The 26,644-nt window shown below is 34.1% G+C and overlaps 1 protein-coding gene across 2 annotated transcripts in view; it reads left to right on the top strand.

The window, feature by feature from the left end:
• Window positions 1-26,644, top strand: part of gpc5a (glypican 5a) — a 298,323-nt gene that overhangs the window by 60,076 nt on the left and 211,603 nt on the right. For both annotated transcript variants that reach the window (XM_073945913.1, NM_001302236.1), the window contains 3 exon segments: window positions 15,803-16,491; window positions 19,181-19,320; window positions 22,659-22,784. In XM_073945913.1, coding sequence (XP_073802014.1) covers window positions 15,803-16,491; window positions 19,181-19,320; window positions 22,659-22,784 — 955 coding nt within the window.

Raw genomic sequence — 26,644 nt, 5'->3', positions numbered from 1 at the left:
TATGGGACAGGGATTTGTTAAGGTGTTTTTCGCAGCACAAACTGTAAAACATCCATATTCATTACCTACGCAAGCACATACATCGCCCCCTGGTGGACACTTTAATTATACTACCTAAATATTTTAATAATACACTATTTATATGCGTTTAAATGTATTTCAATATTTTTAAGCTAATCAATTTTGAATTGAAATTGAATTTCATTTATTTTTTACTTCTAAATCATTTATCTTTTTGTAATTTAATTTACTTTATATGGGTACTTAAATGAATTAATATTTTAATGCAAGCTTTAAAATAATTAAATTTAAATGTTTAAAATTAAAAATAATTATAATTTAATTCAAAAATAAAATGCAAATATTTAATATTTTTTTTATATTTAAATTTCATTCATTTTATTTAATCCTGCAGCATTTTGGTTTCAGTGAACTGAGCTATTGCTTTCTATTTGTGCTGTGTGATTTTATAAGCAGGGCCAGACGGAATCTGCGGACGTATTTTGCTATTTCTGCGGAAAATTTTGGTAAAAATCTGCGGATTTCTGCGGAATTATTTTGGGAGTATCCAGCGGAGTATCATGACTAAAGCCTTAATATATTAAATAAAAAGTAATAAATTACTGAATAAAAACTGAATGAATTTAGATTTACACATTTACTTAAGTAAATAAACAGAATTAATGATGGGCTAAAATCTGCAGAAATCTGCGGAATTCTGCGGAAAATCTGCGGAAAATCTGCAGAATTCTGCGCGCACAGATTCCTTGTGGGCCTACTTATCAGGTCTTGAATGCTTTGCTTTGCCCACATCTTCACTTTTTGCACTTTCTGCCTCATATAAAGAGATTGATGTAACTCTGCTTATGAAAGAGTCTGTCCCTGCCGTGACCTCGCTCGGCCCCTAGAAAAACACTGACATCTACGCCATCCAGTGCACTTCATAGGGGTGAAAGTACCAGCATTTCATCCGCAGACACATGTGAGTTTTTCACTGCGCTGCAAATAAACCCCTGGCACCTTTCAGATGTTGACTGAGCTCTTGAAGAAACTCAGAGCCAAGATCTTCTCCTTGTGAGAGAAGCAAACAGAGAACAAGTGTTGCTCCAAATCAAACAAACCGTTCTCTGATCTCAGGTCAGCAATACTGAAAACACTTTTAGTGATGTCTTATTAATAACTTCTTCATCAAGTTGCTATTAATCTGATGTCTGCTGGAAGCTAAACATATAATTGTGTGTTTTTGGGAAAAGGTGATCTGTATGTTAGTGAATAAAGGGGGATGATCTCTTACCTTGCCTTGGAAAATATTACCTATTTTTTGGAAAACTGTTGAAGTCAGAAGTATTATTATTGTATAAAGATTGTTTGTTCGGTTGACTATCGAAAAAATATAGCTTAAAGGTGCAAAAAATAAATAAATAAAAATAATAATAATAATATATATATATATATATATATATATATATATATATATATATAAACACTAACTGACCCAGCCGAGGCATTTTATTTTATTTTTGTAAAAAAATTATATTACTGAAATTATAATCTTACAAATAAGAAATTGTGATTAATAAATAATAAAGCAAAATAAAATGATATTATATTATATTATATTATATTATATTATATTATATTATATTATATTATATTATATTATATTATATTATATTATATTATTTTATATTATATTGTTTTTTAGCTGTTGTTATCATTTTAGAATAGTTTTTTTAAATGTCATTTAAATGCCAAATTTGATAAAAAAATATTTTATTTTTATTATTTAATTATTCATTTGTTTATTTATTTATTTATTTCTGATTTTTTTATTTAATTTAACAAATAACACACATTTTGTTATTGGTACTATTTATTTTATTTTATTATATTTTTTTTTATTTAGCCATGAACACACGTTGTTTTCTTGGTGCTATTTTATTTTATCTTATTTTTAGCAAATAACAGACATAGTTTTATTTATTTATTTATTTATTTATTTTTGTTCATTTTATTGTTGTTTCATTTTTTGTTATTTATTTATTTATTTATTTATTTATTTATTTATTTATGTATTTATTTATTTGTTTGTTTGTTTGTTTGTTTGTTTATTTAGTCATTCACACACTTAAAAAAAGATATTTCTGCAAAATGTTGCAAACAATTAATATGTTTTGAATTTAAACAAACAAAACAAATTAAATGTAGTAATGTTCAACTTAATTTATTTGTATAAATTCAGCCCAAATAAATGCAGTAAATCCAAGGAATCCTCTTTGAATCATTTTGTCAGTGCACAAGGTTAGCATTAGAAGTTTTCACCGGTTGAATATTCATAAGCAGCAATTTCATGTTGCAGTTTTGAGACCACCACAGAAACCCACAAGCCCCTGCAATCCATGCCGTGCCTCATAACTGAATAAAATAATATGCCGTCATGCCTAAGTGGATTACTTAGCATTATTGAAAATGAGTAATGCTGCAATTACGGCTGGAGGGAGGAGAATGGCTCTGGAAAAAGCCTTTTAGCAGCCGCACCATAGAGGATGAAATGCATTCCTGATGGAGCAGCGATGGACAAAGATGTCACACAAAAACAGCTGCAGGAACAATGAGTCTCGATGGGCTCCAGAATTCAGTGTACATGCATATGCTAAAGCGCTTGACTGCAGTTATTTATAATAATAGGAGCTGTAAAACAAGTTGTCGTGAAAGGAGAAGCCACAGCCCAGCCCGTCTGACAGTAATGCTCACTTAAGTTTGGCTTCATATTTTAAGTTAAATATATTTAAAAAAATAAATAATGATAAATAAATACTTTTTATGTAACATTCAAACAAATTTAACTGTTCTATAGTTTTACTTCATTATTAAATACTACTACTACTACTACTAATACTAATAATAATAATAATAAGAATAATAATAATATAATTATTACATAATATAATATAATTAATATAACTAACTTATAATAATCAATGAACAATAATAAATAAATAAATAAATAAATAAATAAATAAATAAATAAATAAATAAATAAATAAATAAATAAATAAATAATGTGTAAATTTGACTTCTGTATACTGTAAAAAAAAGTTGACTCAGCTCAAAATTGTCAGGCAACTTGCTGCAACTTTTTTTTAATTGACTCAACTTTCAACCCAAGTACTGCACTTGACTCGACTCGACTCAAAAATATCTTGAAGCTGGTTGCCTTAAATTTATTTTTTAATTTGTCAACTTTTTTCAAAGTGTAGTTTTGTTTCATATTTTAATATCATTATGATGAACAAACAAATACAATCAATAAATAAATACATTTGTATGTAAAAATTCCAACAAATTTGACTTTTCTGTAGTTTTACTTCAATTTTAAAGATGAAAAATAAATAAATAAAATAAATAAATATGCAACATTTAAAGAAATTTGACTATTTAAATTTGAATATGATAATAATATTAATACTACTAATAATAATATTACTAATAAACAAAATAATTAAATATGTTTATGTAATGTTTAAATAGATTTGACTATACTGTAGTTTTACTTAAATTTTAAGGATAATAATAATATTACTAATAATAATAATACTAATAATAATAATAATAATAATAATAATAATAATAAAAATAAATAATAATAATAATAATAATAATAAAAATAAAATAAATAAATAAATAAATAAATAAATAAATAAATAAATAAATAAATAAATAAATAAATAAATAAATAAATAAATAAATAAATAATGATGATGATGATAATGATGATGATGATGATAATAATAATAATAATAAAATTAATAAATAAATAAATAAATAATGATGATGATGATGATGATAATAATTATTATTATTATTATTATTATTATTATTATTATTATTATTATTATTATTATTATTATTATTATTATTATTATTATTATATTCATTTATCTTGCTGGCTTACTCATTATCTGTTTTTTAGACTGACTGATTTTCCCTGTATTACATTAAATATTATATTAAGTAGTGAAGTATTGTTAAAAGATTATTGTTCAGAATTGTACGCACACACACATGGACATTTTCTTAGTCTATCTGTGTTTTAACAGGTTAAAACACGTATATGTATGACGCAGTTAATGACGTTATGCAAGAGTATAATTTTTGACATTGTAAGCAGAGCGGCCTACAAACTTTTTGCGAGTGTTAAAGCTGGCTTCCACTGATGAAAATGCAAACCATCTTCAGTAAACTTTCTTTTCAATTGAATCTCTGACTCCGGCTCTTCTTCATCTGACAGACCGGTCAGTTTTGGGTTAAAACTGTTGGTCCCCCCGACAGTTTAGTTAAAAAACAAAGATTATTAAAAAAAAAAGATGATCATGCACAAGGATTGCAAACAGGAATATATCTCTGTATTTGCACATTTAAATTCAGGATGCAGTCATTTCGGGTGCATGAAATGAAGTCTCCTACTTTTTGTTTGTTCGGTTAGGTGAAAAGTTATAAGCAGTGCTTTATTGACGTAAGTAATGTCTTACAATCTGTCAAAGAAAAACAATAATCAAAATAAAGCAAAGCCGTATGGAGCTCGTCTCTGTTGTACAACATTTATTCCCATTAAAACCCCAGTCTTCAACAGTGCATTCAACCTTCTTACAGATACCTGCAGTCACGTGTTGTTTGCAAATAAAGGTGAAGTTTCCAGCTCGTTCAGTGGTCTTTACCAAATGCCTTTATGTCCTCTAAAGGTCCTGGTGGTTGTGTGAGGCCAGTGCAAATACCAGAGTAAAGATGTGTGCTGTCTTTGCTGTGGTTTTGGCCTTTATCAGACGAACAATGCATCAGAGCAGCTCATGCAGTATTCATGTGACGTCCCAGCACTGATGCTTTGTTCCAATGCTGAGGGCCACTTGTAAAGATCAACCCTGTGCATTATAGGAGATCAAAAAATACTAATAATAAAAACACTCACTCTGCAAAATGTATTTAAAGGGATAGTTCACCCCAAAATGAAAATGTCCTGTTTGTTTACTCACCCTCAGGTCATTAAAGATTTAGGGCCCTATCATATACCCGGCGCAGTGTGGCGCAAGGCGTGAAGCAGTAGTCTTTTGGTAGTTTCAGCTTGGTGTAAGAGTGGTTTTGAGGCGTTGCGCTACGCTGTTTAAATAGCAAATGCATTAGCGCTCATTTGTGCGCCCATAGGCGTTCTGGTCTAAAAAGGAAGGCGTTCTGAGGCGGACCGCTGGTGCGTTGCTATTTTGAGAAACTATAATAGATTTTTCATTAGACCAAAACTAACCCGGTCTAAACTCCAGCGCAGAGTTGCGCCTCGCTTACACACTGCTTAATACGCACAAGAGAGCAATAGGCAAATATCTTTACATATGAAAAAATTTAAATATTAAGGATATATATAGGATATAATAAGAATAGTTATAGGATATAAATATAAAGGATTAAAATATAACAAAACATATTATTTTCTAGCCTACATAAATATGAAAAATCACTGCTTTTATGCCTTCTTCATCTCGGGAGGCTTTTTCAGTTCATTCATAACAATTTGCTTTTGTATAATGTTATTATTATTAGCAGTATTATTTATTATATCCATATTTATATTTGTTTTATTAAAACAAGCTTAGATTTGCCCACCTGTCAGGTTTTAGACCATATGGGGCACAGCATGTGTTTTAGGATATAACTCAGGTTTTTGAGCACATTTTGTTATTATTGTTCATTTATTCGTTTGCTGGAAATTAGAACTGAATTTAGAAATAGTTTTGAAACGAATATTTGCGCTTAACAAACAAAATTAATTATTTATAGACTAACTGATGTCTGTGCGTAAAGGTTTCCCTATCCAAGAGCTAAAGTGAAAGTAGATACAAAGATCTCATTCTCACGCAGTAGATGCTCTGTTTAACAGATTTCTGTTAAAAAACTGTTACTGTTAACTGTTTGCTTGTGAAATGCTCATTTTTTCCACTTCGACTTACTTTGCGTCCTGTAAATAGTGAATGCGCTCTTGGCGTGACACAGCTGACTCTTAAAGGGAATGGGACATGAGACTCTGATTGGTTTATTCTCAGAACACACCTATAACTCATTAAGAAAATAAACTCAATCCTTTTAGACCATGCGCCGAAGCGCAAGGCAGATTTCCCGTCCTTAAATTAGCAAAAACGCGTCTCGACACGCCCTGAAAGCGTTTGCGCCCTGCATTTTGCGCTCTGCACATGGACCGTCAAAATAGAGCCCATAGGGTTTTTCTTCAGTAGACATTAATAAGTTAATAAGTTAAGATGTTCTCTGATATCCACTAGTGTGAAGTAACACATTGCAAATACTCAAACTACTGTACTTGAGTAGTTTTTTCTCAGGAATTGTAATTTAGCTAGTAGTACTTTCCCTTGAGTACATTTTTAATGCTGTATCAGTACTTTTACTCTTATTTTCCTTAACTTGCACTCACTACTTTGTTTTCTTGTCTATGGGATTGGCTAAAGTAGAACAATCAGTCCTACGATTCCCGTCTAATCAAATTGCACATATTAAACTGCATCATACTGAACTACATCAAGACATGGGCGCTATATAAATGCAACAAACCATTTGGATTTATTAAAAGTGTCTAGATGACCGAAGTCATCACATGCAATGCCTCAGAGACTGTTTAAACTGGATGACAGACGTATGATGCCTGAAATGACCTTAAACAATCACTAAATGCACTACAGAATGTTACGTTTTCACACACATACATGCACAAATTGCATGTAACAGCATTAGACTTTCACAGTATAATACTCATTCATTCATTCATTCATTTTCTTGTCGGCTTAGTCCCTTTATTAATCCAGGGTCGCCAGTCAGTGGTGGTTTGAGCTGCAATATCATGACATTCCCTCAGCCCAATACTTGTTCTAGATAGGCACAACAATGCCAAGGACATCCGGACCATTCTGGAGGACCATGTGACCCAATGGGTCAAGCATTGTATCCTGAGGCGGTGGTCTGATGAACATGAAAGTGAAGTTGAACATCTTCCTTGTTTTTGTTGTGCCCCCAGAGATATTGTCATGTCAGTAAGCCCTTAGAATTGTCCTGAATCCCCCCCAGTGGCACCCTTGGGTCCAGGTGACATAAAACGTGACCTGAAGTACTTGGGAATGATGATGGCATGGCCCATGAGTCACGCAACAGTCTGCTTTGTGTTCTGCTTGGCCTTTTGTCCATTTTTTTGGTCTTTAGTCCCTTTATTAATCAGGGGACACCATAGCGGACTTACCCATCATATGGTTTACGCAGCGGATGCCCTTTCAGCTGCAACCTGTCACTGGGATACACCTATACCCTCTCATTCACACCATAGACTGTAAAGAATGTGGACGTAGTATCCATGATGTCAGCCATAGGTTTCTAAAGAACGCAAAAGAAGATACAAGTAGGCGTGGCAAAAACTGTCGACATTTTGTTCAAGCGTCATTGCACCGACCAGGGGATACCAAAGAAGGACAAAGAGATATTGTCATGTCAGTAAGCCCTTAGAATTGTCCTAAATCCCCCCCAGTGGCACCCTTGGGTCCAGGTGACATAAAACGTGACCTGAAGTACTTGGGAATGATGATGGCATGGCCCATGAGTCACGCAACAGTCTGCTTTGTGTTCTGCTTGGCCTTTTATCCATCGGGGTTTTACACTCGTGGAATTTACACGAGGAAACAATGGTGTCCGAGGCTCACCATATGGCCATTTATTATTCGAATATGCCTAGGTATATCCAGATTTTCTTCATAGGGCACCTTTAAAGAAGATTTTGAGCTGAATTCGTGGTCCTTCAGGGGTTACCTCAGGCATCCCTCACGGAGACATCAGCAGAAATACTGGAGCCGTGGGCCAGGCTTCAGGGCCAGTGTTCAATGTGTGTGTGCGAGCTTCAGTTCTCCTGCTGCTGGCCTGATGAAGAGCGCTCGCCTCGGGGAAGAGAAGCACAGATCAAGAGGAGGATTATTATCAACATATCCTCCCGTTAGGCGGATCAAACTGTAACGTAGTCATAATGTGCACTTTTGTAAAGCTGCTTTGGAAAGATGATTGTTGTGAAAAGCGCTGTACAACAAAACTTGAATTGAACTCAGTCATTCATCAAATAATGCGCTGAATAAAAAGGAGCATGACTTTTGGATGTGCACCATGGTACAGCCGTCGTGATGGAACATTTTAGGATTTGAAAACCTGAAAAAGCCTGGAAATAAATTTTTTTCTTGTAATTATTAAGTATTATTTAAAAAATGTTTGGTCCCACTTTATACTAAGTGTCCTTAACTACTACTTGCATCAAAAAATAAATACGATGTACGTACTGTGTTTATAATGTATTTGAGAAAACTTGTGGTGCTCTTGAGTGGGGATAGAGGTTGGGTTATGGACAGGTTTGGTGGCATGGGTAGGTTTAAGGGTGGGTTAAGGTGTAAGGGATGGTCAACAGTGTATTTACAAATGTTATTACAAAAGTTAATAACAGATGTAATTACATACATGTATTTAATCAAGCATAAGTACACAGTAAATACATGTATTTACACAATAAGTACAATGTAACAAACTATTAATTCCTGTGTAAGTGCTTATTAGTAAGGCCACTTAATATAAAGTGGGACCAAATTTTTTTGCACAAATCCTTAATACAATTTGTTAGTGTATAAAAAAATAATAATAAAATTTAAGTTAATTAATTTTGATACTTTAATGTGTATTTATAATTTAAAATATAATGTAATATGATGTATAAACTGTTTTCAGTTTCAGTTTCAGTTTCCTTTATTTATGTCATTCAAATCATCACAATAGAATTGTAATGCAGAACGAAATTACGTTGCAACAGACCCAACAAGAACATAAAAAACATCACTATAAAAACACTATAAAATCCTAACATGATAAATAAGCTTTTATAATTCCATAGAAATATAAAAAATATAATTATATAAGATATAGGCCATTTTTTAAAAATCTCTGAAGAGAATAACTTAATACTTAAATACCTATTTCACCATTTGTTGTAATATTAACAATTTATGCTAGTTTAACAAATGTATTTATTTTTAACACTAGCTATCAACAATGCTTAAGAAATGGTATTATTTAAAAGTCTTATAATGACAGGATAAAACTATTAACTGTTTTAACAAATAGCATGTTATAGTAAAGCAAATAAATATAAAATACAATTGCATTCATTCATTCATTCATTTTCTGTTCGGCTTAGTCCCTTTATTAATCAGGGGACACCATAGCGGACTTACCAATCATATGGTTCACGCAGCGGATGCCCTTCCAGCTGCAACCTGTCACTGGTATACACCTATACCCTCTCATTCACACCATAGACTGTAAAAGATTTGGACGTAGTATCCAAGATGTCAGCCATAGGTTTCTGAAGAACGCAAAAGAAGATACAAGTAGGCGTGGCCACTGTCGCCATTTTGTTCGCGGGTCATTGCACCGACCAAGGGGATACCAAACAAGGACAAAGAGGCGGAGCTACAGACGCCTGCTAGCATTTTGCTTAGAGGAGAAACTTAAACCTTCATCACCTGCGAATCGTTTATGTTTTGACCGCATGTGCTTGGTTGAACACTACATCAATCAAGTGTTTAGTCTTTTAAAAACACAGTTGTAATAAATTGAGCCACCAAACATTGTTCTTATGATGTTTTTCTACTGGAGGAAAAGGCAAATTACTTCCAAATACTTCAGATATAGTCTGTGTTAGTAAATGCAAGGCTGTTTATCAAATCCAGGCATAACACTGACAACGTTTCAGATGACTGTTCTAGAGCCTTCAGCTAATCGATCTGTCAGATTCTGGAGTGCATTAAGAACCTTATAAGTGATCTTAAATAAAACATCTACATTTATAGATATGGCAAATAGGTAAATAATTTCACTCACCTGGGAAATGGAGGCAACTTGAATGGTTTGTGAGCACAATTAAGTGCACACAGCATGCCTTATCATCTAATAGTTGTGGGAAATAATTCCAAAAGGCAATTGACCTTGTAAAGAAACATTAAACAAGACAAAAATACAATGTATGTGCTGAGTTCAGCTGCTAATCTGCTGGAAATAGCTGAGGTGAAGTGATGGCGACCAGTGAGACCTAGCTGTCACTCAAGTGGCCACGCCCTTAATTATGCAGACTTAATATAACCTAATATAAAGGAAACGGATGAGTAAAAAGGAAAATTCACCCCCTTCACAGTTGTCATAAAGGGTAATATTAGCTCTATACACCAAAACCACCATGTGCCAGGCTGTAAATATGCATTTATCAGCTGTAAAAATGGCCAATTTACCATTGCAGTCAGAAATAACCTGGATTTCCTGGAGCCAGACCCCAGAGGCGAGTTGATGAATTTCAGTTTTAGTTACTTCCGTATTGGCTTCCCGAGGGAGAGTGGGAGGTTGCCGCTTGATTCTCACACATACACTACGGACTATTCGGCTTACGCAGTTCACCTATACAACTAGTTTTTGGACTTGTAGGGAAAACGGGAGCACCCGGAGAAAACCCACACCAACACGGGGAGAACATGCAAACTCTACACAAATGCCAACTGACGCAGTTTAGGCTCGAGATCAATTCAATTCAATTCAGCTTCATTTGTATAGCGCTTTTACAATGTAGATTGTGTCAAAGCAGCTTCACATAAATGGTCATAGTATCTGGATCAGGGTAGTTCAGTTTTTAGTATTTAAGTTCAGTTCAGTTTAGCTCAGTTCAGTGGGGTTTGAAGTCATTATTGAGAGTCCAAACACTGAAGAGCCAATTCATCAATGAGTAGCTTTTCAGATCCTGAACCATGCAAGCCAGTGGCGACAGCGGAGAGGGAAAAAAAAACTTCACCAACCAGCAACCTTCTTGCTGTGAGGCGATTGTGCCACCCACTCCGCCACCGTGACGCCATTATTATTATTATTATTATTATTATTATTATTATTATTATTATTATTATTACTGATATTTCCCATTTCTTTATTTGTAAAATGTGTAAAGACAGTAAATATAACATGGGATAGTCAAATAATAATAATAATAAATAATAATAACAATAAAATACAGTATAGTACAATACCGTGTCTGTTTACCCAAAGTTTTTCAGTGCAATTCTTCCATTATTAAAAGTTTTTAAAAACCAAAAACTTGAGATAGGGAAAAAAATAAGTAAATTAATGTAAAAATCCATATTTGTTCCTGAAAGGATTCATTAATTTATTGATTTATTAAACAGTACGCATCCTTCTAACCAAAAGAGAACCCAAATACAGTTTTTGGTGTTATTTTTATATATTTAATTTTAAAAACCTGTAAATGGAACTTTATATTTACTTTAACATTTCATTCTGTTTATTTATAAATGAATGAATAAATATAAATTAACTAAAAATCTGGTTCAGAGCCTCAAAAATGACTGGTCTTAGAAAGCCGTTGGCCAGGAGTGTGGGAAACTGTGGCACTTTTTAAGGGTGGCTGCTTGAGGTTTAGTCTCTGGATTAACCACCAGCACAGTGCATTTCTTGGAAATATCCAGTCACCGTGACCATGAGTTTTCTTCTCCTTGACTACAGTGTGTAATGAGCCACTAAATGAGACAAATGTCCGCTGACTTGAACACACTGATCTTCTGTTTAACTCCTGAAGTGCCTTGAAATGCGCAGCTTTGTTTGATGTGTGTTGTAATTCCAGCTGGAACACAACGACAGGGCGGGGCATATGGATTAGCTCCTCCCCCTTTAAAACCTAGCCAGTAGCGTTTTGTTTATATCACAGCTTGATTATTCAGAATCATTGGCGCATAACAAATAACAGCCTACATGTGTGAAACCTAAAATTCAATGCTCTGAGTACGTTTAGTTGCTCATTTCAGATGAAAAATCCACTAGAGGGTGCTGTTTATGTAATACAACATTATTTGTGTAATATTGTTAGCAACTGTTGAATACTTGAGCTCATGCATGAACATAATGTCTTTAGGCATGTAGTGTATGATGAGGACTGCAACTCCCATGATTCCACAGTCATGTTGTAATCAAACTACGCTTTTGTCTGTTGTGAATACACACCCTCTAGTGGCCAAAATGACAAACTGCACTTTTAACCCGTGAACACTTCAGCTCAGACAGTGTTTTTCTAGGATTCATTAGAGCTGTGTGTTAAACGTCGACTCTGACCTCCCTCAACCACAGTCATCTGTATCTAATCCCTGTCAGACCCTCAGTAGTGGCCAAGACCAAACAGACCCCGAGCGTCTAATCCTCTCACACACCAGCACACTTCTGCTCTCTCTGCTTTCGAGCCGTGTTGACTCTCTGTTGACCTGTTTGTGTGGTTCACTAGCGCTTCATTCAACAGCGAGGGATTGAGAGCCTCTGGAGTGTGCTTGTGGACTGTTATCTGGATAGTGAAATTACACACATCAAGCTCTCGGTTTGTACTGGAGCTTCTCACAGTGCTTGAGATATGTTTGTTTAACATATACTATATAGTGGATTAAAAATGTATGATTGTAAAAATAATTTCTATTTTAATATTAACCTGGTCAAATAATGTTATTATGATAAATGTATTTGTTTATATTTGCCATATTATTTACATGCATAGTTGAAACATTTCTATAAATATTTATTAATTAATAATAAATAAAATACAAATAAATATACAAAAAAATATGATAATAAATCACTTTTTTACATTAAAGAAAAAAACAACTATGTAAGAAAAATATATACTTTAATTTTAAAAAGTATATTATTATTATTATTATTATTATTATTATTATTATTATTATTATTACTATTATTATTATTATTATTATTATTATTATTATTATTATTATTTAGTATATTTATTCTAATTTTATTTATTATTAATAAATAATACTAATAATATACTTAATATTAATTAAAAATCATTTAATATTAACAATTAATAAAGAACAATAATAAATTAAAATAACTATTAATAAGTCACAAATATACTACACCGTAATTATACATACATACATACATACATACATATAAATTATATAAATTATACATACATGCATATATATAAATAATTTCTATTTTGATATTAACCTGGTCAAAGAATGTTATTATGATAAATGCAATTGTTTATTATTTGCCATATTTTTTACATGCATATTTGAAAAATTTCCATAAATATTTGTTTAATTAATAATAAATAAAATACAAATAAATATAAAATAATAAAAAATAAATAATAATAATAATAATAATAATAATAATAATAATAATATTAAATCACTTTTTTACATTAAAGAAAAAACAAAAATATATACTTTAATTTAAAAAAAATAGTATATTATTATTATTATTATTATTATTATTTAGTATATTTATTTGTATATTATTTATGAATAATTAATACAATTAATATACTTAATAATAATAAAAAAAATTAATATTAACAATTAATAAATAACAATAATATTTAATTAAAATAACAGAAGTTATACAGTGGTCAATAAACCACTGTTCTAAACCACCTTCTCTAAGCTTTCTCTCCTTCAGCACACACCCACAGCTCAACTCATGATCTGCACATGATGCTCTCGCACTCTGACAGATGTGTTTCTCCATAGCACAGTTTTCAGACAACCTCTTCTTGGCCTTCTGCTTCACTGGGCCTCAGTAGCCCTGACCTGACTTAACCCGACAGAGCCAAAGCTGTTGTTGTATTACTGAGAAAGAAGCATGTCGAGGATCCTGCTAACACCTGTGCAAATATACATAAGAATCCAGCATTAACACTCATCAGGAGATGAATGAAGAACTATTCATTCATTCATTCATTCATTCATTCATTCATTCATTCATTCATTCAGTAAAAAAAAAAAACAAATAAAAAAATGAATACACAAACCAATCCACAATCTAACAAATGAATGAATAAATGAATGAATGAATTAATTAATGTATTAATTCCTTCATTTGATTGGTTGATCATTCATTCATTCATTCATTCATTCATTCATTCATTCATTCATTCATTTGAGTGGTTGATTATTCATTCATCCATTGTATGAATATTTTTCCATTCATCCATTATTTTTTATTTACACATTCATTCCTTCCTTTCCTAATTTGATTGTTTTATCATTTATTCATTCATTCATTTGTTAGATTGTTGATTGGTTTGTGTATTAATTTTTTCATTTGTTATTTTTTAAAAAATTTTTACGATAAAAACACAGTGAATCCTGAAGGTAGAAGCTTATTAACAGTACAGTACAGTACAGTAGTTATGACTAATATCCATAGTAATGTTTTCTGATATGCAGTTGTTTATGCATCACTTACAGTTTGAATTAGCGCGGAGTGTTTGTAGAGCGTGCACAAAGATGATTTTTGGCCTCATAAACAGGGATAATAGAGAATAATAAAGAAGACAGATGAAGCTGTTTAGGCGCCGCGGGTATCATTGCACACTTGTATCTTCAAGCCCTCTGCTTCTTGTTATCCTCTGCTTTTTTTTATTTTTCTCTCGCTCTGAGGAAGCTTTTTCAGATATCCATGTACACTTATATATGTACACTTATATATATCAGTTAACATGGAGATCTGATATGATATATAAATATATATAAAAGCGTCTGCGATGTGTTTCTGATTCTGTTTTTGCACTTCAAACTACAGCATATATGTGTATATATATATATATGTGTATATATGTATTAAAGGGTAAGTGAATTATAACAGCGCAAACTGTTCTGTAACTGTAGTAGTGCAGTGCGTCATTTGTTTAACCCTTTAAGGTTACGTCCTGACTGACTGACAGGTATATGATGCGTGAGTCCATAAGTAAATAAATAATAAGTAAATAAAGTAAACAGTCAAATAAACACTCTGTTCATAAAAATATTCAAATAACATAATTATTCAAATTATTTAATTTAATAAAAAATTTATAGTGGCTCAGTGGTTTGCACTGTGGCAAGAAAGTCACTGGTTCGAGTCCTGCCTGGGTCAGTTGGCATTTCTGTGTGGAGTTGGCATGTTCTCCCCGTGTTGGAGTGGGCTTCCACCGGGTGCTCCCATTTCCCCCACAGTCCAAACACATGCGCTATAGGCGAATTGGGTAAGCTAAATTGTCCGCAGTGTTTGTATGTGTGATTGTGAGAGTGTATAGGTGTTTCCCAGTACTAGGTTGCAGCTGGAAGGGCATCTGCTATGTAAAACATATGCTGGATAAGTTGGTGGTTCATGCCGCTTTGGTGTCCCCTGATGAATAAATGGACCAAGCTGAAGGAAAATGAATATTTAAAATAAAATAAAATAAAATAAAATAAAATAAAATAAAATAAAATAAAATAAAATAAAATAAAATAAAATAAAATAAATAAATAAATAAATAAATAAATTAACAAATTAACAAATTAATAAATAAATAAATAAATAAATAAATAAATAAATTAATTAATTAATTACAATATAATATTAAAAATTAAATATTCATTATTGATTATTAAAGAATTTTATTCCACCCATATTTTGACAAAATTATATTTGAAAAAATAATAAAGTAGCCAACTTGGTTGCCTTTAATAATGTGCTGAAAATAAAACCCAAAATATTAAGTCATTCTAAATGGGAAACTATGCATGCTTGCATGTACCTGGAATTATTGAGAAGACTTAATTTTTTTATTATGTTAGACAACTTTCAAAACTTTAATCCTTTACTAATAAACTTTTTTCTACTCTATTATTTCTTTCAGAAAGCGTGGAGTCTCTGGTGCGTCAGGCGGAGAACCACACCCTCTCCATCCTCCATCAGTCCCAGCGTGATCTCTCCAGCCCAGCAGCATCAGCACCAGTCGGGGAGTTTTTCACAGAAGTGGCTCTGTTCATCCTGGGCTCTGAGCTCAGTCTAGAAGAGTCCTCTCAGAGCTTCTTCAACGCTCTTTTCCCCTTAATATACGAGCGTCTGATTGACTCCCGTCTGTCTCCTCCATACGCCGAATGCCTGCGCTCGTCTGCTCAAGATCTAGCACCGTTCGGAGCAGCCCCAATCCGCCTGGCGTCCCAAATCGCCCATGCTTCTCTACCTGCTCGCGTGTTTCTCCAAGCGCTCCATTTGGGCATCGAGATCATAAATACGACCGATCACATCCAGCTGAGCCGCGAGTGCAGACGTGGCCTACTGAGGATGAGCTACTGCCCGCACTGCAAGGCTCTGACCTCCAGCAAACCCTGCTTGGGATACTGCCTGAACGTGGTGCGCGGGTGTCTGGCTAACCTGGCTGAAGTGGATGCCCACTGGAGGGAGTTTGTACGCTCGCTGGAGACGCTGGCAGTACGGATGCACGGAGAGCTGGATCTGGAGCAGGTGCTGCTGGGGGCGCATGAGCTGGTGAGGGACGCTGTGGCGCACGCTCAGAGGAGCACAGCGAGGATACATGCGCAGGTGAGAGGATGAGTGTGTGGTTAGCACTGTCACCTCACAGCAAGAAGGTCACTGGTTCGAGCCCCGGCAGGGCCAGTTAGCATTACTGTGTGGAGTTTGCATGTTCTCCCCGTGTTGACGTGGATTTCCTTCGGGTGTTCCGGTTTCCCCAAGTCCCCAAGTGAGAGTGTATGGATGTTTCCCAGTGATGGGTTGCAGCTGGAAGGGCATCTGCTGTGTAAAACATGTGCTGGATAAGTTGGTGGTTCATTCCACCGTGGCGTCCCCTGATTAATAAAGGGACCAAGCTGAAGGAAAATGAATGAATATTACTTTTATTTTTTCCTGTAGTGTTAAACCATCACTGCAGACATTTGTAAACACACTCGCTGCATATCTCAGTGACTATAGCTAAGCTGAAGGCCTTCAGCTGCCAAACGCAAGGCATTCTGGGAATGTTTGGCTCCATCGCTGCATGTGTGACTGTGAACAGCTGATGTTCAAGCCCGACTGCATTCCTCATCGCCAAACAACACTTGCAACCACAGCTTTAGCATGCTGCACGCGACATGTTCGAGAAAGCTGCAGAAATGCCAAGGCCAAGGGTGTGAAAGAAACATTATTTCTCCTTCACCTCATTGTGAACGCAAGGATTTTGGATGTGCCGCACATATCCAAGAAAACCAACCATGAGCCTTCAGCCTTCAACCATGTGCCGCCCTGAGCAGATACTTCATTCATTCATTCATTCATTTTCTTTTCGGCTTATTCCCTTTATTATTCTGGGGTCGCCACAGAGGAATGACCTGCCAACTTATCCTGCATATGCTTTACACAACGGATGCCCTTCGAGCTGCAACCCAGTACTGGGAAACACCCACACACTCTCATTCACACTCATACACTATGGTCAATTTAGTTTACTCAATTCACCTATAGCGCATGTGTTTGGACCTTGGGGGAAACCGGAGCACCCGGAGGAAACACACGCTAGAGATCTGCGCGGGACTAAATTTTCAATCCCGCTCCCGCCCGCACCCGCCAGGTTTTAGCCCGAACCCAACTGCTCCCGCTTATATTAAGAATTTGTTGTCCCGCTGCCCAACCCGCCCCGTTTTCTGCCCGCCGCGCCCGATCCCGCTAAAGAGCGGGGGAAAACAAAACCAAAAATCCCCCAGCTAAACAGTCCAGACAGCCAAGCTGTCTGTATAAACACACACACACAGCACCAAGCACACACACACAGACAAATCTCTCTCTCTCTCTCTCTCTCATACGCGCGCACGCACTAACACACACACAAGCACCAAGCAGACACACAGGCGTTTGCTGTTATATCAACTCAAAGGCTTGTAATACCATGTATCAAGTACCAATGTAATACCAAAAGGTTTTATATAAAGGTATATAAATACTGAGTCGTGCCAGCTCCGGGCCGCAGCGCACATTACTCTCGGGCTGATTCCGGCGCGGATGCGGCAGCGTCGGCTCGCTTACGGCTGCCGCATCTGGCCCGAATCGGGCTGGAATCGGGCAGTGAGTCCACAAGCATCCGGAGTCCGGCAGCCAGATCCGGGCCGAGTGGTAAGTCTGTGGCAGGCGAGAATCTAGCTGGAACTGGCCCGAGTGTATTTTGCTATCTGGGAAAGCTCTCTCTCTCTCTCTCTCTCTCTCTCTCTCTCTCTCTTATTTGCGCGCGCGCACTAACATACACACACACACAAGCACACACACAGGCAAAGCTCTCTTTCTCTCTCTCTCTCTCATTCGCATAGCAATATCCGCGATATTGCTAGACAGCCCGCTCCCGTCCCAAATTAAACCCGTTACCGATCCGCGATTTATTCGGAAATTTATTCCCGCGCCGCAGAAATCTGGTCGGGTCCTGCGCCGCCCGCGGGACAGCCGTGGGAATGCAGACCTCTAACACACGCAAACACAGGGAAAACATGCAAACTCAACACAGAAATCCCAACTGACCCAGTCGGGACTCAAACCAGCGATCTTCTTGCTGTGAGGTGACAGTGCTAACCACTGCACCACTGTGCACCCGGTAACTTTATTTATTACAATTTGTCATAAAAGTTCAATTGCTACAATTCTTAGTAAAGTATTTCAGCGAGCACCCTATAAAGCAGGGGACCCTGCATTGTTTAGCTCCAACTGGCCTCAACACACCTGCCTGGGTGTTTCAAGTATACCTAGTAAGACCTTGATTAGCTTGTTCAGGTGTGTTTGATTAGGGTTGGAGCTAAAATCTGCAGCACACCGGCCCTTCAGGAACAAGTTTGATGACCCCTGCTATAAAGTGTTAACCTGCCAAAAAGTTGAGGTTTTATCATTTTGCTTTGCAGTACTGATCTCCAGCCACTGTCAGTGATAGTTCACCCAAAACATGAACATTTTACGCACTATTTACTCACCCTCAAGTGGTTTCAAAACTTTATCATTAATCTGTTATGAATAAAATATTACGATGAAAGCGGAAACCATGTTGAATTAGGGAAAATCAAATACTATGGAAGTCAATGGTTACTGGTTTTCAACATTTTTAAAAATATCTTCTTTCGAGTTTGACAGAAGAAACCCCATAATGGTATGAAACATGTGAAGGGAGAGTAAATGATGACAGAATTTTCATCTCCAGGTGAACTATCCCTATTGTACTGAATGTGTGTGTGATGTAGAGGTGTGTGTTGGTGTGTTGCAGGTGCAACGTGTGTGTGGTCAGTCCAGCAGATGGACGGAGCCGGTGAACAGCGTCCAGCACAGCACAGGACGAGCATCAGACTCGATACCACTGAGAGGAGCAAACAGAAACACAGAGGACTCGCTCAGCAGCCGCAGAACGTGAGACATCTGCATCCTCATCTATATTTACATTTACATCTACAGCTACGTTCAATAGTTATACCTTTACATACATCTGCAGCTATATCAATACAATTACATCTACTTCTACATCTATATTTACATCTACATTTATATCTAATAATACATCTGTTATCTGTCTTGAATTTAGATTACATACATAAAAATGAATCATAACATAACAAAATATATAAAAAAGTGGCCTTTATACCTGTTTAATGAATAATACGATTACAAATATAAGTTCACAATTTTTAATGTAATATATATATATATATATATATATATATATATATATATATATATATATATATATATATATATATATATATATATATATATATATATATATATATATAAGTAATATTAATATAATATTGAATATAATTTATGTATAATTTATTTTTTGTAATATAAAAAAAAACATTAAATATATTTTAATAGTGACTTTAATTCCAATGTAATGTTAGTTATTTACTGCAATGGATTTTTTTAAATGAAAATAAATACTAATAAAATGACTCTATAAAATAGAGTAATAATAATAAAATGAATAATAATAATAATAATAATAATAATAATAATAATAATAATAACATTATATATATATATATATATATATATATATATATATATATATATATATATATATATATATATATATATATATATATATATATATATATATGTCTAGAATTTCCTATAACCTAATAGTATGTAATGAGTTTAAATATTAAAAACATTAGTATTCATTTTAATTGGTATGTAAACACCTAATTTAATACACTGTTTTTCATATTAATGTATTTATATTTTGTTTAGATTGATTTATTTAATATTATCCTAACTTGAACTTTTTGTGTTTGTGAAGCTTCCGGAACCCTTGAGTGTGTTGATCATCAGTGTTAGAGCTCTATCTGCTGGCCAGACTGTGTGCCAGATAATAATAATAATAATAATAATAGTAGTAATAATAATAATAATAATAATAATAATAATAATAGTAATAATAATAATAATAATAATAATAATAGTAATAATAATAATAATAATAATAATAATAATAATAATAATAATAGTAATAATAATAATAATAATAATAATAGTAATAATAATAATAATAATAATAATAATAATAATAATAATAAAAGTTTCATATTTTTAGATGTCTAGCCTTAATAGTATTGTGAAGAGTTTCAATATTAAAAACATTAGTAATTATTTGCATTGGGATGTAAACACCTGCTTTAAGACACAGTTTGACATATTATCTTGTATATATTGTCAAAATATCGTCACATTTGGTAGATTTATTCAATAATATCCAAGTAAGTTGAAGCTTCTTGAACCCTTGAGTTTGTTGATCATCAGTGTTAGAGCGCCATCTGCTGGTCTAAATGTGAATGTCTCTTTTTCTCTGAGTGTTTTCAGTGAGTTCATTCACAGTTTGCATCTTTTATGTAATTAATTAATATCTTGGATGATAATATTATTTAATTAATAATAATAATAATTTTATATATTTATATATCTAGCATTTAATAGTATTGTGAAGAGTCTCTATATTAAAAACATTAGTAGTCATTTTAATTGTGATGTAAACCCCTGCTTTAATGCATCTTTTATGTAATTCTTGAATATCTTAGATGATATTATTTTTTTGTGTGTGTAGTAGAATTTTTTACATTAAATATTTTTTTTAATAATGACTAAAATACTAGTTATTTCCTGCTATGTATTTTTTATTAATATAAATACCGTTAAAATCACTATTTATACATAATAATAATAATAATAATAATAATAATAATAATAATAATAATAATTTAAAACGTTTCATATGTTTAGATGTCTAGCCTTAATAGTATTGTGAAGAGTTTCAATATTAAAAACATTAGTAATAATTTGCATTGGGATGTAAACACCTGCTTTAAGACACTGTTTGCCACATTGTTATCTTGTATATATTTTCAAAATATTACCACATTTGGTAGATTTATTCAATAATATCCAAGTAAGTTGAAGTTTTTAGGTTCATGAAACTTCTGGAACCCTTGAGTTTGTTGATCATCAGTGTTAGAGCGCCATCTGCTGGTCTGAATGTGAATGTCTCTTCTTCTCTGAGTGTTTTCAGTGAGTTCATTCACAGTTTGCATCTTTTATGTAATTAATTAATATATTGGAGGATTTATTATTTAATTAATAATAATAATTTTTTTATATATTTATATATCTAGCATTTAATAGTATTGTGTAGAGTCTCTATATAATAAACATTAGTAGTCATTTTAATTGTGATGTAAACCCCTGCTTTAATGCATATCGATATATTGTAAAAATATTGCCACATTTCGTTTATTTAGATTTTTTCAATAATATATAAGTAAGTTGAAGATTTTGTGGCCGTGAAGCTTCTGGAACCCATGACTGTGTTGATCATCAGTGTTAGAGCTCCATCTACTGAAGGTGGATTTTTCTGATGCATCATCTGTTGAACTGCATCCCAATCATCACAAATCCTGCAGAAGACTGACAGGAACCAGCATGGACACAAGATTCTCACAGAAATCAGTCAAGTTTGGTGAAGGAATAATCATGGAATCAAGGAATAATCTAACACATCGACACCGGTAACTTTGCAACACGACGGTATAGAAAGACTGGCACTCGTCAGCAATTACCAGGTAACTTTGTATTATGGTGGCTATAAAGGACAAGTCAGTGAAAAGTTGAGCATCGCCGCATCTCTTCCTCAGCTTCCTCAGACCCAGGCAGAGCCACACCCGCAACTTGGTGACACAAACACCACTCTCACACTGGAGGTCAGAACTCTCTTCCAGAAGAAAAAAAAAACCCTTTTATATAATTAATCATCGTAATTGGTCGTTGTATCCAATGGGGATGAACTCATTATAAAAGGCAGTGACAAAGGAAGTAAACACAAAATAGGGGCAGTACAGAAAGTTTCTGTAATGTCACAGTTCTATAATCATCAGAAATCTGCAGATTTTTACCAAAATTCCCTGCAGAAATAGCAAAAAACGTCTGCAGATTCTGTCTGGCCCTACCCATAAGTAATAAATAATAAATTCAAATTCAAATCAGGTAGTGTATAATACATTTTATTTAAAGGCGCATTTCTGGCAACTCAAGGACACTGTACAATAAAACAAGAGCAATAAAACAAGAAGACGAATTAACTAGCGCAAAAACAATTAGGTATTAAAAGCCAACTTGAATAAGTGAGTTTTGAGTCTTGCCTTAAATAATAAAGCATGTCTCGTTGTCCTCTTCTTCTTCTCTGCGTGTGTTTTCAGTGAGTTCCTCCACAGTCTGCGTTTATATCGCACTTTTTACGGCGCTCTGGCTGATCAGCTGTGCATCAGTGAACTGGCCTCTGCAGACGGACGGGCCTGCTGGAACGGAGACGACGTGGCCAGAAGGTACAAATAAGTCAACTTTTGCCTCTTGGTTTCTTTCTCTCTGATTTAAATCATTAAATACTGAGTGTTTGCTGATAGACTGCTGGTTTTCTGTAACAAGTGGAGGTGAGTTTAGAAAGAGCGACATTCAGTCTGAGTCAAACCTGCCAACCTGATATCTCCAAGTAGGAGATGTTACTGGGTTACATGTTGATCCTGGAGCAACATCCCAATCAGCCAATCAGAATTAGGGATACGTTTACAGCTCATGTTTATGCTTAAGGTTAGGTTTATGCACTTCTGCATGATTGTTATCCAACTATTAGTCTTCTCTGATTTTTGGGAGTAATTTACAGTTATGGTTGGGTTTAAGGGTGGAGAATATGTATGGATTACATTTTCCAATGATCGTCCAGGATCAGCATAGATGTTTCAGGTTTCAAACAAGCCTGAAGGACTTAATTAGTTTGATGAGGTGTGTTTAATTAGGGTTGGAACTCAGCTGTGCAGAGCGCCGGCCCTCTAGGATCTGAGTTTCACCTGTTATTTGAATATATCTTATTGTTAATGATAATTGTATGAAGACCAATTTATATTATATTTATTTTATTAATGCTTATTTTTACTGTATTTTATTAATCAAGATAAATCTATTATGGTAATAGATATATTTAGATTGTGCATTTATTGTGGTGGGTAAAAATACACTTAAAGGCATAGTTCACAAACAATGTCAATTCTGTCATCTTTTACTCTTACCCTTCACTTGTTTCGAACCTGTATAAGTTTCTTTCTTCTGTTGAACACAAAAGAAGATATTTTGTAAAATGTTGTAAACCTGTGAACGTTGACTTCCATTGGATCTGTTTTTCCTACTATGGAGGTCAATGGTTACAGGTTTAAGCTGCCTTTCCACTGGACACAAAAACGACAAACGACAGACCGGAAGTCATTCATTTCTAATGGAGAGTAGTCCGGGATCTGCGTGGAGTTTGGATCATCTCCATATGCAGAAAATTCAGATCCGTTTTGAGCTGCGGATCCGTTAAAATATTTTAACTCCTACGACTAGACCGTATGTGACCAGCCGGATGTGATGTATTCCAGTGTCGTCCAAGCAGTTCCGTGCACGCGAGATGAGAAATTGTATTGTTTTCGTAATTTTTTTAATTCAAAAAGTCGATAAAAACAAAACATTTATATTCATAAATGAGTAACAAAAATATTATTATTTTTAATCTTGTCTCCACATTCCCTCCAAAACTTTTAGCAGGCTATAAAAACTTTCTAGTATTCGTTCATACGTTCGTTCGTTCGTGCATGCGTTCGTTCGTTCGCTCGTTTGTTCGTTCGTACGTTTGTTCATTCACTCATTCGTTTATTCATTTGTTCGTTCATTCATTTGTTTTGTTTGTTCATTTACTCATTCGTTCATTCATTTGTTCGTTCATTCATTTGTTCATTCACTCATTCATTCATTAATTTGTTCATTCATTCATTTGTTCATTCACTCATTCATTCATTCATTTGTTCATTCATTCATTTGTTCGTTTGTTCATTCACTCATTCATTTATTCATTTGTTCGTTCATTCATTTGTTCATTCACTCATTCATTCATTCATTTGTTCATTCATTCATTTGTTCGTTTGTTCATTCACTCATTCGTTCATCCATTTGTTCATTCATTCATTTGTTCGTTCATTTGTTTATTCATTCATTTATTAATTCGTTCATTCATTTGTTTGTTCATTCATTCGTTTGTTCAATTATTCATTCATTCATTCATTCATTCATTCATTCATTCAACCATGCTGAACACACAGAGAATAAAGGCTCTTCTTTTTGCACTTTTTTATTTCAGACACCACGACTAAATATTCTGTGCGACTGCCGAAAGGAGGTGTATTCTGACAAACCTGTCGTGTGCAGTGAAAAGGCGGTTTTACAGCCTTCTATAAAATATGAAAATCTCATATCAAATCTCATATAGATTTATAACCAATTGATGGAGTAAATTTTTATTTTTGGGTGAACTATCCCTTTAAGAGCATATCCCACGTCTTACATATGATGACAGCTGGCAAGAAATATGGTTATTGAGCACCTAATGAGAGCTGATATGATCAGCTGCAAAAATATTTGATATGGCCCGACACTAACCCTGACCTCGACCCTACATGACCCTACTGTATCTGCAGTCCTTCAGAAGCATCTCTTATAAATCTGGCTTTCTGGCAGCTTCCTTTAGCTGTGAATAATGAGCACAGGATTTCAGTGTGCGTGTCTGCACTTGATATGGCTGATCTGTCGCGGTGCGCTGTGGTATTTTTAATGTCATTCCTGCACATTAAATCAACTTTTGAGGAATCGGGTGCTTCCTGGTTAAATGTCTTGAAGACTTGAGCGTAAATCATCTTGAAGAAAGCCTGGTCAGACTGAAATGAGTGTTATAAACTGAAGTTATTTTGGATAATCTTACTGTATTTACTCAATCAATTGTTACTGTCTCCTACTGTAAGAATAAATGTGTTTAGATCTATAGTAATGATTTCTACAGCCCCTTAAAAGGCTCAAAATTACCGTGAATTAAAGCAGAAAGTTTTTTTACTTTATGCAAAATTAAACAACATAACTTAATAAGTAATTAATAATAATAATAATAATAATAATAATAATAATGAGAATAAATAATCAATTAATATATGTTGTATCTATTTAACCAATAGTCATTTATTCGAGACTACACTTGGTAAAAGTTTGTTTAATTTACTTAATTGAAATAAGGCAATGAGTGTGCTCAATTCCATAAAGTAACTAGCACTTATTTATTAATTTTACAGTATTTATTTCTTACTAATATATTAAAATATTCCTTACTTCACAAATAGTCACATTAGCTTAGACATTTGCTTTGCTTTAGAACAGGGGTGTCAAACTCATATCAGCTCAGCCACATGGAGGAAAATCTATTCCCAAGTGGGCCAGTTTGGTAAAATCGTAGCATATATAACTTAAAAACAAAAACTTCAGATTGTTTTCTTTGTTTTAATATGATCGACATAAAGCTGAAGCGTGAGGAAAACACGATCTCAGGGCAATTTGTATAACTTTTTGATTTAGTGGCTAATTGATATTAATTTAGACGATTTCATTTGTACAATGGGGTATATGCCGAAGCATGCTAATAGGACTTTTAATTTGCCAGTAGCCTGGGTTAAGCGCTTCTGGCAAATTGAATGCCAATGCAAATTTCGGTGCGTTTAAGGTCTGTTGTCTTTAAAAATCAGCGATCTCCACTAGCTGAGTGATTTCCGATTTAAAGTGGGTCTCAGATTGTACAAAAAGCACTGCGCTAAATTACATTTCCCCCGCCATATCTTTATAATATGAGCATTTATTTTACTCCAGTATATTCAATGGAGCTTCTGCATTAGCCTGCCGATTCTGACGGGCGCGTGCGAGTAAACGGCTTTTTGTCTCGTTTTATGCTTGAGCAACCAAATAAATGCTAAAGTTTATTTAACTGAATGTATTTTAATGACATTACAACATCGATGCTGTATAAGGAACCGTATAAAATGGAAAAAAGTTCACAATAACATGTCACCGGAAGTGTATCAGCATGGGAACAGCACTAGCTCGGCATATACCCTATTGTAGTACAATTTGCTTGTTGGGTTTAGGGGTGGGGTTTGGTGCCACGTCTGCTTTTTAAAATCATACATTTTCTTTTGACTGAACTTGTATGAATTAGCCACTAAATTGACAAAACGTAAAATAGTTGCGTTTCATGTTGAGAACACCTCAGTGTGGTATGGCAAGGCATAGATGTGGTCTTTCTCCGAAAAGGCAGTCAAACTGATGCTGATTCAGGCTTCTG

Source organism: Danio rerio, chromosome 1 (assembly GCF_049306965.1).
Source record: "Danio rerio strain Tuebingen ecotype United States chromosome 1, GRCz12tu, whole genome shotgun sequence".
Classification (NCBI taxonomy): Eukaryota; Metazoa; Chordata; class Actinopteri; order Cypriniformes; family Danionidae; genus Danio; species Danio rerio.
The sequence above is the reverse complement of the archived record's forward strand: the minus strand, read 5'-3'. Positions and strand labels throughout refer to the sequence as shown.